The sequence below is a fragment of the Diadema antillarum genome, unplaced genomic scaffold (genome assembly GCF_040938485.1).
Source record: "Diadema antillarum isolate AM-2024a unplaced genomic scaffold, OU_Dant_1.0 scf00000024, whole genome shotgun sequence".
Classification (NCBI taxonomy): Eukaryota; Metazoa; Echinodermata; class Echinoidea; order Diadematoida; family Diadematidae; genus Diadema; species Diadema antillarum.
In genome coordinates, this window is record NW_027270913.1 from 2,461,388 (window position 1) to 2,479,031 (window position 17,644).

Genomic DNA, 17,644 nt, shown 5'->3' on the forward strand with positions numbered 1-17,644 from the left:
GATCTTGAAAAGCTTTTAAAAAAGGATATCTTTGATGACGAGAAGAACATCAATAATTTGCACGCAGGATTTTCTGTGATTTGGGTGTAAACATATACTCGCGCAGTGCGAATTTAAGAACCCGCGATATATAATATCATAATGAGATGTTTTGGAGCCACTCAGCGCGGAAAAAAAAACAACAACTGCGCGAAAATATCAACGTTTACAGTATCATTGAACTTATACTCTGGACCTAATTCCACAGTGAGTGTACAGTTCCTCTCTGTAACAACAAGCACAACTCTCACGAATCTACGATGTATAACGCCATCACCGACGATGTTTCTCCACATCGGGATAAAATCCGGTTCCGCCAGGCCTGCGCTACCCCCCGGGCAGGAAGGAGTTTCACTTAAAAGAAAAAACAATAAGTCCTAAAGCGATACGTTTTCTGCGACTCTCGAACCGTTTATAAGGAGAGTCTAAATAAGTAACCACTTCTTTTTGTTTCCGAAACTTGTCCTTCCGCAGCTCATATTCAATCACTGAAAAAAGAATGGTTAGATCAGATCGACAAACTTTCTTGAGCTTCGTCTTGGATGTATGAAGACATGCCATGTGTTTGCTTCTGCGTGCATGTGAAATATAATTAGTCATTGCAGTATATACTGTCGTCAAAGCCATACGGAATAGCATCAATGTGCCATATTCTGACAAATATAATACCACATGCCTGCAGTGCTTTCATTTACAAATTTAATTGCGGAAAGTCCGACTATGATATAATTTTGAAGATGATTGTGAAATAGATAGCAATCATCTTGACTATATATTTAAGAAGAAGTTGGGTATGTACTGTATGCAAAAACCATACTGAATAGAGAGTTATTTGCATATCTTGTTTCCTGTCAGATATGATTAATACAATGTGTTTCACAACTCAAAAATATACCCATACTTGAAGTTTTGGTGTATGTGTCAGTCAAAGCGAAGTACAGTTGTAATAGGTTTGTTGGGAGAGTATTGTAATAGTTGCAGCAAGTAGTTGGCGTTTATTGATACAATATCCGGTTAACTGAAATTGTTCCTTCTCCGGATGAAATTAATTTGCGTGTGAATAATACCATCACGTAATCTTCACACAGGCAAAGAGGGAGATGGAGAGGGAGAGGGAAAGAGAGGGATGAGGAGAGTAGAGAGAGAGAGAGAGATGGTATATAATATATATATATATATATATATATATATATATATATATACTGTATATATATATATATATATATATATATACTGTATATATATATATATGTATATATATATTCACAGAGATTATATACACATATATATTTCTAGGTATATATTCCACTCTCAATACAGTTGTCTCTTACAATATTATCACGTGACACAGGGATAGGTCACAAGGAGCATTGTACTATTGTAGGTAAAACATCTCGTCTCACGACGAACACACTGGACCCAGGTCTTGCTTATTACGATTCAGAGTCTTTTATTAATGGTCACCACTTAAAGGGATGGTACAGTACAGGTGGAGATGAGAATTGGGTTTTTCACTTTTTGCGAGATACCAAGAAAACACTTATGATATATTTAAGAGGAATTCAAAGTTTATTTGATGAAAATCGGGTTTGGAATGGCTGAAACATCCAAAAACAAAGTAAAACAAAGCGATCGTATAAAGTGCGTGTCCCACACTTTTTGATTTAAAATCGCTCTTTTTTTGGATATCTCAGCCATTTCAAAACCAATTTTCATCAAATAAACGTTGAATTCCTCATAGAATTACATGCTCGTTCATATTTCATAAGAGGTTTCTCATTATCTCACCAAAAAATGTTAGAAACCTGAAATTAGGTCTCAACAAAAACTATACGATCCCTTTAAGCAACGATACCCCCAAAATGCTGCGACGAAATTCCTCCTCGCACAAACACGCCGACTCACGAAAGAATTTATGTTATAAGCGCGTATATATCTGCCACAGTGTTCAGGTATAGGCCTATCCAATCACACGCAATGGAAAATAAAACTTACTCACGAATCAACAGTGCCATGAATTAAAACTCAAAGCGAAATCTGAGATGTTATTGTTGCCCAACATGTGCCGGAAAAGTGAGAAAAAAAAGTTATTAATATTCAGCTATACAACTATAGCAGTCTCATTGATATGTGACACGGGCATGATGCAGAAAAATCCGCGAGGACATATTTCGTTTCCTGTTTGCTGTTTGCGCAAACACAAGAGCAGGAAACTTAAGAAAATCCCCGACTGAAACTTTCGTATTCACAACAGAGTCGTCATTTCCTGAAATTCGATTTGAATGAAACATATATAGCACTCACAATGACATTCGCCGCAAAGGCTAGCTATACGGCTCTTAGTTTCGGAAACTAACCGACCATACAGGATTGAGTGCAATGGCCAGTGTGTCATACAATGATATAGGAGAGAACAGTATGGCAAAAAGATACGAGAAAGACGGAAAATGGTTGGAATGACGTCTTTATTTAAATGCATATCAAAAAGATCCAACTATACAGAACCCTTACACAGTATATTATGGGCCCGTTTTTAGTTTATATTTTATTTTTACAGTCATAACTTTCGTTATGTTTCATTTCCTACAGGATTGTGTTGCTTGCGCCTGTGTGTGTATTTTATAGTGTTTGGATAACTGAAGGACGTCGAATTCAATTCATAAAAACAATAATACTTATAGCCAGTTTCCGAATCTCAAATTTCTAGAATAAATACAAGTGTTGCTACGATTTTGTCCAGTGTATTGGATCAGCTGAAATGCTGAGCTCTTACACCAAACCACTGCACGTGCACAAGATTTGGTCGAGACATTCTTCAAGAGCAATATCAAAGGTTTGAACAAGCAAACCAAGGCGCCGCCCATTTACCACCAGGGCTCACAGCCCGAGAATTTTTCTGGTCGTTTGCCCCGATAATATTCACGCGCACACAACATAGCTGGAAACACCTCATCCCCATACTGCCTCACTTCGGGCGCGTGTTACCCCTACGATAGCCCGCGGTAGACAGGGCGTTGGTGATTTCTGGTACACGCGACCATCTTTTCCTCCTACATTGCTATTCCTCAGGGGAATCTAACGTCGCTCCGCCACAAGTCAGACACCACCCTGCCCCACGTTGACACAAGCGACGTACGTATATCATAAAATTTTTTTGTACGAGACCCCTGTTACGTGTGCGAACGGTGCTTCGGTTGACCTTTGGAGTCAACTAATACCTGATAAGAAAGAAGGAAAAGACCCCAAGACATTCTTCAAAGAGAGCAGTTCTGTACGAGAAATATGAGAAGAGTTACTGTCGCTTGGGGTTAGTCTACAAGTAGATGTTGCGGTAGCATCCAGTCTGAATCACTACCATCACTGGTGGTTTTTTCGTTTCTGAAGCTTCTAAAACTCGAACGCAATTCGCCCCTCGGCCCCACTGAACACCTCTTACTTCTGCTTGACCACGGCTTTTGTTTGCTGTGGACAGAGCGTGCGTTTAAAATGGTGACATTTGCATCAGAATGGGACCGATTTCGTGCGGAACAATAGTGCGACACAAAAGTTTTTGTTCAACAAGTTGACAACGCGGAGGAATACTATCGAGTGGCGTGCGCCTCTCGCACAGCCACACGACCGAGCTGCCTCCACACACACAACCAACTTTTTGGTACACAAAAGAAAGGGTATACGTAATATAGCGAATGACGTTGAGGCCCATGCGAGGAACAAGTGCATAGCCAGCCAGTGGTGGTGATCGCTCGCTACCTCAATTGGACTACTAAACCGCACGGAAGCCGACTCGGCGGAATCAACTCGTGGTATATATCACCAGGTCGTATGTTGCTTTCGAAAAACAGAGATCAAATGATGGTTTACTCATGATCGTGGTTCTTTTGGATTGTTATAACGCGTGGATCCGAAGATGAGGTGGCATACTGGATCAGGAAATTCTCTAATTAATAGAAGTACTGGATTATTTCTGCTGGTAGTTGCTGTAACTTTGACGAACCGCTGCGCCGTTGGTAAGTTTGCCCTCGTAGAAGAGTTTGGATGCTGTGGGGAGGTGCGTGGCTCCACTAGTTAAACGTAGTCTCAGTATTTGGAGTAGTTTGATCTCATCTTCTCTTAGTTTCACTCAACAACTTTTGCAGAACTTATTTGAAAGGATTTCCTGTGATAAGTCTGTATATTGCAATGAATCATCAAGAGTATGGATTGTATGTCATCATATTGGTTAGGGAAAGTTCTAAACCTGTGGAATGAATTGGATTTGGCACGTTGTGTTGAACGGGATTACTGTAGTAGGCCAACAGCCAAGATACAGTAGATTGTGTACAGTGGTCTCGCTGGCTAAACTGATACCAGTTTCCAGTACTCGGGATCCAGGACGTGTACATGGTGCTGTACCGCCTCTTAAACTGCGTTTAGACGGAACTAAAAACATTTAAAGTTTCTGTTTAAAGTTTATGGAAATTGACAATTTTACATAGAGAAATCCAATCACAAGGACACTGTTTTTGCAGAGTAAATTAATCTGTCATTTTCTTTTGTCACTGTTTAAACAAACCACCCAGCATGCCCAGTGCCTGCATAGTTAGCACATTATAACTTTAGTCCATTCATTGACATTATATATTCTAGACATCTATGACAGACTGTTTTTGCACATGCTATATACTTTGCTAGTGTTCTGGGTAATATAATCATGTACTGTATGTGCCCAGCTTTTGCAGCAACCAAGTATGAAGGAAATTTATTGGCAATTATCTCATTATGATGCTTTGTTAATATGGCTCCTTGCACAGAAAGAGAACTCGAGTAAGTAGGGCCTGTACAATGTGTATGTTCTTGAAGTATTGCTCTATATATATTTAAATGTATTTGGTAGGATGAAGCTTAGAATAAAACATGCTGACCAACTATAAAAATTCAGATATATGTGAAGCATTCAATTGTAAGGCTGTGTAAATGTATACTTGTCAAAGTGTTTTGATACAATATATCTGCCTCGTGCATATTTTGCAAGATGTGAACCCACATGAATGCAGCTTGCCTTGATTCAGCCAAATCTTCACTTTCCAGTGTTTGACATATGAGTGTGTTCTTTTGCCTATCAAAGATATGTAACATGTTTTGTTTTAATGTCTTACAGTCCTAGGTAGCATGTGTTTTGTTATAATGTCATACAGTCCTACTTTACTGCATGGAGAACAAAGGTCTGGAGGGCAATAAATCAATTGTAATTGGTGTGGGAACCATCCACAGTGCCAGGGTGGAAAATAAAAGGGGGAAGAGTGGAACATCTTAATTGCATAATGAACTGATAAGACAGTGAGATGCCATCTTGTTTGGATATCTGAAGGATCTAATGACTTAATCTCACTCCGTAGCGTTGTGTTGTCCTGTCCATAACAGCCATGATTAAAGATCTCTGTCTCCCTCTTTTTATCTGTCTGTGTCCTCCTAGTTTCACTCATTCACCCTAGCAGCTAAGCTAATTAGTGTAAAGAAGAAAACAGCTGACTGCCCTTGTCATTTAGTTTATTTGTACACAATATCATGTTTGACCCAAGGCACTGCCATGAAATTTAGCCTATGCGTAATCACAACATGTCTGTAAAGTATAAGAGACCTGATGGGATAGTCAAAAGTTTTATTTGTGCCTTTTCAACTTGTTTTAGCATGAGCAGCATTTATATGCTTTAATATCTTGAAGTTTTTATGGGGTGGAAAATCTGGTGGGTGCTTTACTTTCTATTATATACTGTACACACAGTTGTACAAAGTGTATATGTACAATGTATACTCCTAATCTTTCCACTGATTACAGAGAAAGGGCAAAGGTCAAACCCTTACTAACGTATTGGTTTGATTTTGTCCCGAGATTCTTTTCAGCACACCACTGGTGATAATAGTGATCAAATATTAGATCACATTTTGTATTTGATAATGAAAATATTGTAATTTCACCCTCTTCTCATTGCTTTTCATAAAACTCCTACAAGACAGTTGTTTCTTACTTCATGAGTATCTTCTCTAACTTCTCTGTAAAGTCTCTCTCGACTCTTCTCCACCCTGTTTTTATATTTCAAGAGTTTCATCGGAAAATGGGCTAAGCGCCAATTTCAAACATTTTTAAGTTAGTTCATTCTTGAGCAAAATAAAGAGTTTTTGGAAAGTGAAACCTCAATTGTATTAGTAACATAACTGCGAATATTCTTGAAATTATGATTAAGAATATATTGTATCATCTACTTAGCAGCTTTAATCACAATTGTCTCAACTGAAGTCATGAATGGAATTTCCTTGTTTTCCAATAATACTCTTTATTTATTGCTTTCCTAATTTATGGGATTAGAACCTAACATGTTTGTTTTTGTTGGGAAAAAAGCAGTCTGTGCAAAATAATGCCATAGTCCTACACATCAGTGTCTAGAGAAAGTCTTCACCATTCCCGTGGCCCACTTGTCCCGAATCTGTGCTGAAGTCTGTTTCACAGCAGCTAGCACTTCCACTGAAAGTGGGTAAAACTGTATAATATATGTAGGTCTCTGCAGCAGTTTCAGACACACATTCCTGCAGTGCATGGGCCAAGATGGCAGTTAGGGCAAAGACAAACACAAGAACCTATCCGTAGGGTTGCCGACAATGGACTAGTGGATAGCATTTCATCCCCCTGGTGACATTTGAGACTCGATGCTCAGCCCTTGCTCCACCCAGGCTGACTCTCTGTTTTCGGAGGCAGCAGCCCCTCTTTCTTGAGATTTCCCAAAAAAATTTCCAACCCCAAAATTCAGCATCGAATATATTCTAGGTCCTCACTTGAAAAGAAGTCTTAACATGAAAAGAATCGGTGCCTGTAAATGCCTTTAGAACTACTTTTCTTCTCAGACTGTTCATACAAAGCAACATTTGATAACTGGAAAGATTTTCAGATTTTTAATCCGGATCTTTGAAGGAACACTTTAAGCTATGAAATATACATGTACATTGTATGTTAAAGGTACTGATAATGAAATGGGTACAAGCATACAACCATGTACACATAGAAAGATTTGACAGTTGTACCGTTAACCTGTGGAATGACAGTGTATTTTTCTCTCTTTTTTTTTGGGGGGGGGATGGGTAACCATTCACTAAAAATAGCACACAGTGCTAATGCCTTGAACATGTCCCTCAATGAAATTGTACAAAAAAGTCTTGAAGTAAACAAAGATTTTGAGGTTTATTACAGTATCTACATTTCATATACTTGGGACAAGTTTTACTGAAAGCTGTATTAACTCATTGAAAGCAAGGCATTATACCTTTACAGTGTATAGTGTACATGTATTTTGTTTGTCTTTGAAAAACTGATTGAATACTACTAGGTTGTGTTTGTAGAAGATTTTGCTAGAGATTCAATATGACCACTTGCAAGGTAGCAGTAGGGTATTTTATGTTTCAGTCATTCCTTGTTGATCTTTAATTCTAAAGCCATACTGAAATTGAGTACACATGTAAATGGTGTACAGTGTATATATTTTTTCCCTCAAAAGATAAACAAGGAATACTTTTGATGGTGTTGTAGAACACTCTAAAACATTTGAGTGCTTGTTAAATGGCCTAATGATGAAATATTTTCATAGTGCACTGTATGCTATTGAGTCAGCACTTGTCTTAGTTTTGATTGTCCAGAGCACTGAAGGATTTATTTGGAGTATTCTCTGCTTCTTGTACCTGCTTTTAACAGTACCAGATACAAGTTTTGCAAGTTATGAGAGTATGTGGCACAAGTGTATGTTCATTTGCCATTTCAAAAACTAGCAAAGAATTGATTTTTCCTTTTTCAACAGCATTGTAGCCCAGGATGAACTTTTGCCTTCGCAGCTGTTGGAGGTGTACCTCCCAGAAATCAATGGGTGACAATAGTGGCAGCATGCCCACAATGCCATGCTGACCTAGTCAGTTCAGATCTGAAGTTTGCTTCCTTTGTTTCTTGTAGGAACAGATGTTATGAATGTATTGTTGATAAGTGATTATTAATTGGAGAATTGTATACTGGTTGACTCAGCTATCTGCCTGTGGTTGTTACATTTCAACTAAAAGTTCTGTCTGTCTGACATTGCAGTACTTGTCAACCTTGTAACTAGCTGATGTACACTTGTCGTGCTTGTCATTGGACTGCTAGAACTTTCTTACTGTGGTCAGAAGACATCAGAAACTCAGTGCTTCTTTACAACTGTATTGAGCATGTTCAGCCATCCCTTGCTTTTGCAGGTGAAACATCGGCTTTACTTCATCAATTAGTTCTACATACAATGTAATGGTGTTGACACAAATTTGAACAAATTATCACAAAGAGAGAGTGATAATCATTGGTCGGGTGCTGATAGCCTGGCCTTGTCGGGACATTAGCAGTGCAGTGCAATCTTATCTGTGTTTTCATGTTTTCTTCAGCAGCACAATAAAATGACTCAACTGCTGCTCCTGAAATGTTAAAGCCTTGCACAACTGCAGCAATGTCACAGATCTCACAACAACAAGCTGTTACTCATTTCACAAAGTCAGTTTAATGCCATAGTATACAAAACATACATCTATGGACCTGCCTACATTGTACCTCTGGCAACCTATTAAACTGTCTAGTACTGCTTGGTAATTTTGCTGCCAAAAACATGATTTTTTTCCCCTCCTTACATTCGTTTAATTCTGAATTTTACTGTGTATAAACCAACATTGATGAAAAATAAATGAAAATGGATAGGATTTCTTGAATTTGCACAGAATCACACCTAAAAGTAATAAAAAAAATTGCTACACTAATTTGAGAAAGAAAATTTGATAGCAAAATATTTTGCCAATTAAAGAATAAAAAAGAGCAGTTAATGACAATATGAGGCCTTCTTAAATTCTACAATAGAAAGAAACAAAAAATATGACCTACATGGGGACAAATAAGAGAAGACATCTTCCTCTACCCTGTGCAAATCTTGTGAAATACTAATAATCAGCAAAAAAAAAAAAGCAATAGAAAGGTAAAACACCAAACAGAAGTGTCTCTGTAACTCACTGTTCTGTGTGTAGCCAAGAGGTACAAAGTGTATAAAAACGGCACTTTCAACCCATATGATGCCTGTGATATTTTATCCATAGTTTCCCTATTCAGTTAGTGAATGCTGTTTTGTTGTTGTTTTGAACATCCGATTTTAATAGTGCACCCTATACTTGGCAAGATTTGCAAAAATTGAGATATATCCACACCAGCAGCATCATTGTTGATCATCTCATAAAGAAAATAGTTGAAAATAAAGTCTGCAGCTATTGTACAAGTCACAACTAGAGGCTGCTGTAGTTATGTAGATTGTTACATTGCAGTCTGATTCATTGGTACAACACATACAGTACTACAAGATTTGTCACTTGTTGTTCATGATATACACTGTACACATGTACAGTGTACATTATTGTAACTCTCATCTCCGTTCTAAATTTTGTTCACAACTTGTTTTCATACACCGTACTGTATCTGTGTACCTTTTGCTAGAATCAGTGTCATAATGGATGATGGCCCACAGAATGAAATAATTCATAATCATATCCTTCTTTCAATGTCATCTAAAGATGTAGAGAGATGGATTCATAGTAAATGTGTAGCAGTGATCAATTGTATACACTGTATGAACTCATGTAAAGGAGGGTAGCAGCTGTCTCTAAATAAGTACGGGTAGATAAAGAACAGATATTAACAGGTATGGTTTATGATAAGAGACTTTTGCCAGTCATATTATCTTTATCATGAGTACTGTAGAGATTTCACTGATTCATGGCATGAGAATCAATGTGAAGGATTATATTCTAGTATTTGCATCACATGATTTGAATACAGTAGGGAATCAAAGCCAAAGAATGTTTGATATTTAGCATTGTGCTCTGTAATACTGTTCTTGCAGGTATGCACAGTTGTCTAGCAATAAAGAAAGGTATTTTATTGTCAACAATTCTCTGCTGGAGATATTTCTTCCTAAATCAGAGCTGCAGTCCATGTATTTGTTTTCTGTGTTTTTCTTTCCATTTCTCCCACACTCCTCTCTGGACTAAGGACACAGCGATCATTTAGAAATTCTTGACCAAGTAGAGGCTCCTAATTGTCAGCATGAGTTCCTATTTGCCCGACAACCTGCACTCTCCTCATCTTTGGGTGTGTTTACTTAGCTCCATCACTCTTTGTCCTGATGCACTGTCCCCGAAACCGTCCTGAAGTACGACTCTATTGTCATTCCTCCCCTGAAGGGTGTCGGTGGGCCGTGTCGTCATAAAAGGATGCAAATTGCACAACCATGCCCAGTTATACTAAGTTCACCATATTCTTTTCTGTACAAAAACAGTAGTAGTCTCAGCTGACCTGGTTTGTTTTGTTTTGTTTTAGATATGGAAAGAAATAATTGCAATGTTGCAATGATAACCTCTGGACTAAGCAGGAGTATCAGTCACGTTTATCATTTAACGTAAGCCTCATTTGTATGGGCAGGAAAAGTACTGAAGAAGACTAATGCACCCTAGCCGCCTCTGGTATTGTATAAAGGTGATACCACAATAAGGATTGCTTGAAAGGTGATGAAAAGAATTTGAAGCTGGGTCTGCACAGTGAGACTAAAGGAAAGGACCAAGCTGTGTCAAAAGATTGTCATAAGACCAACAATATTAAAGGTCATACATTGTACATGCATTGTCAGAAATTGTGCATATTTGAGGTCCAAGTTCAATTGAATAGTGGCAACCACGTAATCATTGTGTCTTCTTTTTTACCCAAGTATCTTGGAGACGAAAACAACAGCAGTCCAATATGGTCATTGAATACAAGCTGTATGATGTAAAAGAATCAATGTGCAAGTTTTAATCTTGACCTCACTATCTCACTGTATGTAATCTGGATTGAAGAGCAGAGGCCTACATGTAAATGATGTTTCTGTTACTGAAATGGTAATTCAGACTGTGTACTGTGCATACCAACTTCATAAACAGCCAAGTTTTATATGTGTACACAATGAAGTAGCTACTTGCCATTTTATTGTGATTAACAGTCGTATGAATGGGTACAATGTATTTAAGTGAATAATCATTAACAACCGTCACAAGTTACAATGTTAGAAGTTTCATATCCTCTATAGTAACTGTACATACATTGTAATACTTTAACAATCAAAAGGAAAAGTGAAATCTCAGAGTGTTAATAGCATAATTTGGGCATTAAATGCCCATAGATCATATTATGACCTTTGTGTCGAGTCTAGTCCATTGCAAAAACAGAATGATACATACACACATGTCTTTGTACCTCATCATTGTACATAGCTGTATAGTGTAATGAAGCGCATTGTAACCCCAGACAGCAGACACGCCATTGACAAGCCAACGGCCAAGATTTCTTGTGCTGCATGTACAGTGAGTGCTTACAATGTAAATTGCGATATTTCCTACCAGGAACTGTGTGCATATGAGCAGTGATTTGCAGGATGCAATATCAAGTGTAGTTTCTGATGGAGAAAGGAAGAAAGGAAAAAAAAATCCCCAAAGGAAGGAAACTTGATGTGTCCCAGACATGTTAGTTGTCTTCACTTCAGGAATGTGTGTACGAACTTAAGCGAGAATTCCTGTACCACTACGATGAGTGTTTGCGGAGCCTATGAAGCTTATACACTTGTAGATCTACATGTACTTAAGGTGTAATCATAATAATTAGTTATGTCGGATTGCAATGAAACATACAGCTGTACTTGTTTTATTTGATGAGTGCACTGTAGCTTCTACTCAAGTTGTTAGTGAATAAAGGTGGTGCAGGAAACTGCCATGCTTTTCATGCCACTCAGAACCATGGGATTCCATGAAGTTTTTTAAATATGATAATCAGCTTCCATATATTGTCTTTCAATTTCCCTACATCCATCATTGACGTGTCCACCATTCCACCTCTTTGTAGGTTTAGGTGTAATGATTTTAATATTATCATCAAGACACTGTTTCCTTGTGCAAATAAAGGAGAATGCAAGAATTCATATAGAGTATTGAAGATGAGTTGCCGAAACAATTGTCGCTTCTTTATGCTGTTGATATAACATCGTCATGCATAAAAATACACACATCATTGTCCATTACAAGAGCTTGTCCAAGTGTACATGAGTGTGCATGTAGGCTACATTGTATGTTAAATGTGAGCACAGCAAGTCTCCTTATGATATACAGATGTATCCGAGGATTGAGTTATTGTATCCCTATTGGCTCCGTTAATGGGTGAGTGTCTTATTTCGAAGGACAGCCAGTTTTCAGGTGAAACGACTTCTTTGGCAAGGCATGTTACACTTGTACATATATCGTAAATGTGTGAAATTATACCTTCCTTTTCTGTTTGCCTTCCTTATGGGGGAGGGGGAGGGGGAGGGGAGGCAGCTATACTCCCTTAAAGCTTTCGGGCTGGATGGGTAGTTGCCCCTTCCTACAATAATGATTTCAAGCTATTGTCTTTGACAGAAAGATGAATAACTTTGTAAAGTGTAACACAAGCAAAGCAGATAAAAAAAGCCCCCAAACTCTTCCGCTGACCTAGAGTTACCGTTGCCTAGGTTGACCCTCCTCAAACACCTGGTGAGAAGATGGTGGGGTGGTGGTAAGGCGGGGTCAGGAAGGCTTCTGGGAGGAAAGGTGGTATTGGTAAGGGTTACCCAGCTGAGATGTGCACCTATAGCTTTCAGTCTCTCTATCATGAGAGCAGCATATTCAGCAAGACACATCATCAGGGCAACCTGGTACAATACACCCAGCACCAGGAGCTTCTATTATGGTCTGAAAAATTTTAGAAAGCACAGGATGAAAATATGTTTATATTTCTATGTCTATATTTTAGTTATAGCGCTCCTTGAGAATAAGAAAGAAAACTTAATCACCCTGTGCCATGATCATGAGGGAGAAAAGATTAAAAATAATGAGGTCTTTTCGTTCATTAGGTGGAGGAAAAGAATACACTGTGTGTTGAACAGTTGCACATCTGAAAATATAAATGACCTACAATTGTACATGTATGCATAAAACGTATTTGCCCGGTTTGGCATGAAAGGGGTAAGATTTGCAAATGTCCTGTTATGTTTGTAGAAACTATGGTAGTCTTTGTGATGGGATTGTGTATACTTCTAACAAAGCCTGGAAAGTGAAAGTGACAGGGTCATACGCGTGGCTTTAATGTCAGCTGAACTGTGCTTAGCAGGATGCAGTAGAGGCATTGTCAAACTTCACAGCTAAATTAATGACTGGGGCTGTACAGTACTTAAAAAAAACAGTTTCTTTTGTCTTATGGGCCACCATGCATACAGATGCTACATTGTACATTAATTGGTGTAATTACAAGTAGCACATTTGCCATTATATAGTTGTGTGTTTGAGATGTATGCTTGCAATGATAAAGACAAGTAGGGCCTACATGTAATCTGTTCTCATTAAGTATAATTGTCTGATTATATGGAACAAATTAGATTGATTGAGGCATTTAAAGTGACCATTTAACATTTAATCTATTTCTAGTTTTGCCCTTACTTGGCTGTTTTTCCTGTCCTATATCATCAATTTGCAGACATACATATGAACATGTCAAAGCACCATAATGCATGCAACATGTTCCAATGTATGTTTTTTTCTTCTTTTGTACACGATGTTCAACCACAAGAGTGCACAGTGATAGAATACCTTCTCAATGAGAGCAACATGTGTGATGATAAACTGTACTACATAGGCCTACATGTGTGAATTCTCAATCTTCTCCCTCCCACACAGGAACTGGCAGTACATCCTGCAACCCTAACCCATGTTTCCACGATGGAACCTGCATACCCAATCCTGATGGCGGGGAGGTGACATGCCAGTAAGTGACCTTCGAACCCTTAGCCTCTAACCTCATCATATTCCGTCTTATTCACGTTGAGGTTTCTGTTCCTGCTCTTCTCTCACAACTTTCTTTCCCATTTTAATTTGTTTTGTGTTGTTTTGTTTTGTGTTGTTTTGTTTTGTTTTATCTTGCTTTGTCTTATTTCATTTTGTTTTAGGTGTATGTTTGTTGGTGAGAGAATTTTTTTTGGTTGTAAAATGACATGCTGGTGGGTTGGCTGTTAGTACAATTAAGTTGTGTCATCATATGTCCCATGTGTGTAGGCAGTTATAGGGTTGTAGACCTATGTACATTATTTGTTGTGTAGTTGTATGATGATGGTGGTGGTGGTTGTGGTGATAATGGTAATGATCCTTCCTTCAGCAATCAACTGTGAGAAGAGAGAATGACTTATCAGGAAGAGAGGAATGCTGAAAACACTTATCGTTTATTTGCACCACATTCTACAATGTCATTGCACACCTGTTGTTGCTGCCGGCTTCATTGTGTTCCATGTCTTCTTATCAACCCCTGCTCCCAGGATCACTGGAGCGGTCACATTAATGTTCGCAATGACCCGAGAAAAGGAAGTGGAAGGTGATGTGCATGCAGACATACTGCATGGGAGAATCATGCATCTTTGAGTCTGATATTGGAAGGCTTTCGCACCAGTAGAGCAAACCTGATGATTACTGTAAAACCAGAAATTTTTTTTGCGGGCATGAAACTTTCACGAATATCGTGAGGAGCCAGGATCTAAAAAAGTAAAACTCACGCGAAAGGTTTTGGCTACACAATGCATTGAATGCCAGTGGTAGATTGCAAAAATTTCATGCCGCAAAAAAAAAACGGTTTCAGTTCCAATTCTTAAAAGTTTCATGCCCAGCAAATATGTCTGGTCTAACAGTTAGCTCTAATTGTGAACTTCACACATTGGACCTATTTGAGTCCTCTGGATTCATTCAAAGAAAATCCTGCATGAACACCCTCGCCTTTTTTCTTTTCTTTTTGTTTTGTTTTGATTGGCTGTCTGTGCATTTTTAAAGGACAAGTTCACCTTCATAAACATAAGGATTGAGAGAATGCAACAATATTAGTAGAACACATCAGTGAAAGTTTGAGGAAAATTGGACAATCGATGCAAAAGTTATGAATTTTCAAAATTTTTGTGTTGGAACCTCTGGATGAGGAGACTACTACAGCTTGTGAGTCATATGTGTACAACAGTATAAAGAAAATGTAAAAGAAAATTCAACATATTTTCACTTTTTTCGCATAATAAAAGAGCACTTGACTTGCCTCTTTCTAAAGGCAGGGGGAATAATATTACCCATGACATTTTGTCAGTAACGAGTCAGGGGAATGTGTACTTTTTTCAAAAGATGGAATTTAGTGAAATTCTCTTTATATTTTCCTTATATTGTTGTACGCATGTGACATCTAAGTTATTCATACACTGCAGTAGTCTTCTCATCCAGCGGTTACTGCACAAAAACTTCAAAAATTCATAACTTTTGAACGGATTGTCTGATTTTCCTCAAACTTTCAATGATGTGTTCTACTAATATTGCTACATTCTCTCAATCCTTATGTTTATGAAGGTGAACTTGTCCTTTAATAGTGGTATGCAGTGCATCATGTCATATTTTCTATCAGAATGTTTTGTTTGCAAAGAGGAACTTCTAGCCATTCTGATCTCAGATTTTTTTTTTTTTTTTTTTTTTTTTAATAGTAATAATGTAGTTCCTCATTTAGAGCTACATCATCATGACCCACGTAGAGTATGTTCTGATATACCGGTAAACTGAGCGTTGTTTTTGGCGCAGAATTAAAAGGCTAGTCATTTCAGTGTCCTGCAATGAGTTTTTAGTGGCCATGAAAAAGCACAGGAACATCCCAAGATGGGCCAAGACTATTACGATATGGACACATGTTAACAAATGAATTCTTTTGGGGGCATTTCAGGGCTGTCTGTCCTCTTGACAAGTTCACCGGTGAGTGAAGTGCACTGGTAGCTCTGAAGAGTCTACAGTTCAGACCCACTTTGAGAGTTCCAGCAAGAACATCTACCTGTGCAGGGCTCTTTTTGCTACATCCCTTCATGAAAGTCACATGACAGTTTAATCTTCCTGGCTGCTCCTCTTCCAATGATTTTGTTGAGAGTATAGAATTATATGTCTATCAGGCCTATTCTGTGCAGCAAACTTTCATGGCAATAGTTAGTTTGGAGGTGTGTGTCTGTGAACTGCACATTGTGAGACTAGCCTTTACAGGGAAAATATTGTGCCCCCTGCATGAACCAGAAAGGACACATAAAAGAGCCAATTTAGTGCATTTGCAGGTTGCAAAGGATTTGAGATGGAATGCCCCCTTCTATACAGAGGAATCAATCAGACAACGTGTGTGATTGATACGCAGGACATTTACCACAAACATTGGATATATCTTCCTGACATATATGGTTGCAAAGACCAATTGAGTTGTCTCAATATCAAACTCGCCCAAGGTCGTTAGGACAAAGATGGTATGAAAGGACTGTCCATATTGTGCCTGCCGAGGCAGAGGTCAGTAAGGACATTCATGCACACGTAGATTTCACTGCATAATTGAACATTGACATGTATCACAGTGTTTTATCCACACTGTACTTTACATCAGCATTCTTTGGCCCTTGAACAACATTTCCGTAGTGCTAGTATCATAAAAATCACATGACACTGCTGTTTTCAATCCTATGAATATAGAAATTGGATTGGAAATGTCCCAACATGATACGTACATAGATCCATGAGATTCTTTTGTTCATTGTGATTTTCATGTCTTTGCTATAAACTGGAGAGACTAATCCTGATTTGGAAGATACAGGGTAGGTAAGGACACTGTGAAAAGAGAGAATCAGAGCCATGTGGCCTGTCATGGGAGCTAGGCTGGTCAAATAAACATGAAATATTCTTGAAGAAATGGGAGTTTGGTCTCCCTGAACAGCGGAGAATATATTCTGCTCAAATCAAGTGAAGGGTTTTGTAGAGTCTCGCATACAGTTAGTGACAGTAGGCAAGAGAAATTGTGAAACATTGAGCTGTAGAGAATTGTCAAGGATTATGCCATTCATCCTGCGTCTGTTGTCATTTTGTGTATTTAAAACACAGTAATCACACTGTGCGGGCAAATCACATTGGATGTTGCACAGCATTTAAAGACCAAGATTGTACTCTCTGTGACCTTGGACCAAGACTAGCCTTTCTATAAGAGCCAATGTCACATGTGTCTGACTGCACTGTCAGAGCACAAGCTACAAACAAAACTGTCTCATTTTACAACCTGTTATATGTGCAAGTGTAAAAGCCTAAATCATGTGCATGGCTTGTCTATCTCTTCTTGAACTCTGCCGCACATAGACCGTTTTCTGAACACGAAACAACTGGATTAATGGGGAAAAAAATCAGGAAGTGAATACTTCCTCCAACGCAGGGTTTCCTGCCTGCCTGCTTGGACCAACTAAATAAACTCCAGGAAAGTGCAGCCATTCTGGCTGATTGCGTGTGGGCATATTTCTGGCTGGGCATTCTTTTTTTTATCAAAGTTGCGATCTGAATATTATCAGCAAAATTGGATAGCATAATTACTCTGTTAGCTGTGTGTTGCATCCGATCAAGTTCTTCAAAACTCACAGAACTATTACTACTTTCACAAATTCTGTGTTTGGCTGTTGTAATGTCCTGCTCTATT

At 38.4% G+C, this 17,644-nt stretch overlaps 1 protein-coding gene across 1 annotated transcript in view; it reads left to right on the forward strand.

Annotated features, from left to right (window-relative positions):
- The first annotated feature begins 3,229 nt into the window (after positions 1–3,229).
- Positions 3,230–17,644, forward strand: part of LOC139733329 (uncharacterized) — a 65,481-nt gene continuing 51,066 nt past the window's right edge. Inside the window, exons 1-2 of the mRNA XM_071644170.1 lie at positions 3,230–4,046; positions 13,825–13,912. Of these exons, the coding sequence (XP_071500271.1) occupies positions 3,947–4,046; positions 13,825–13,912 (188 nt within the window). The 5' untranslated portion in view covers positions 3,230–3,946. The remainder of the gene's footprint in view (positions 4,047–13,824; positions 13,913–17,644) is intronic.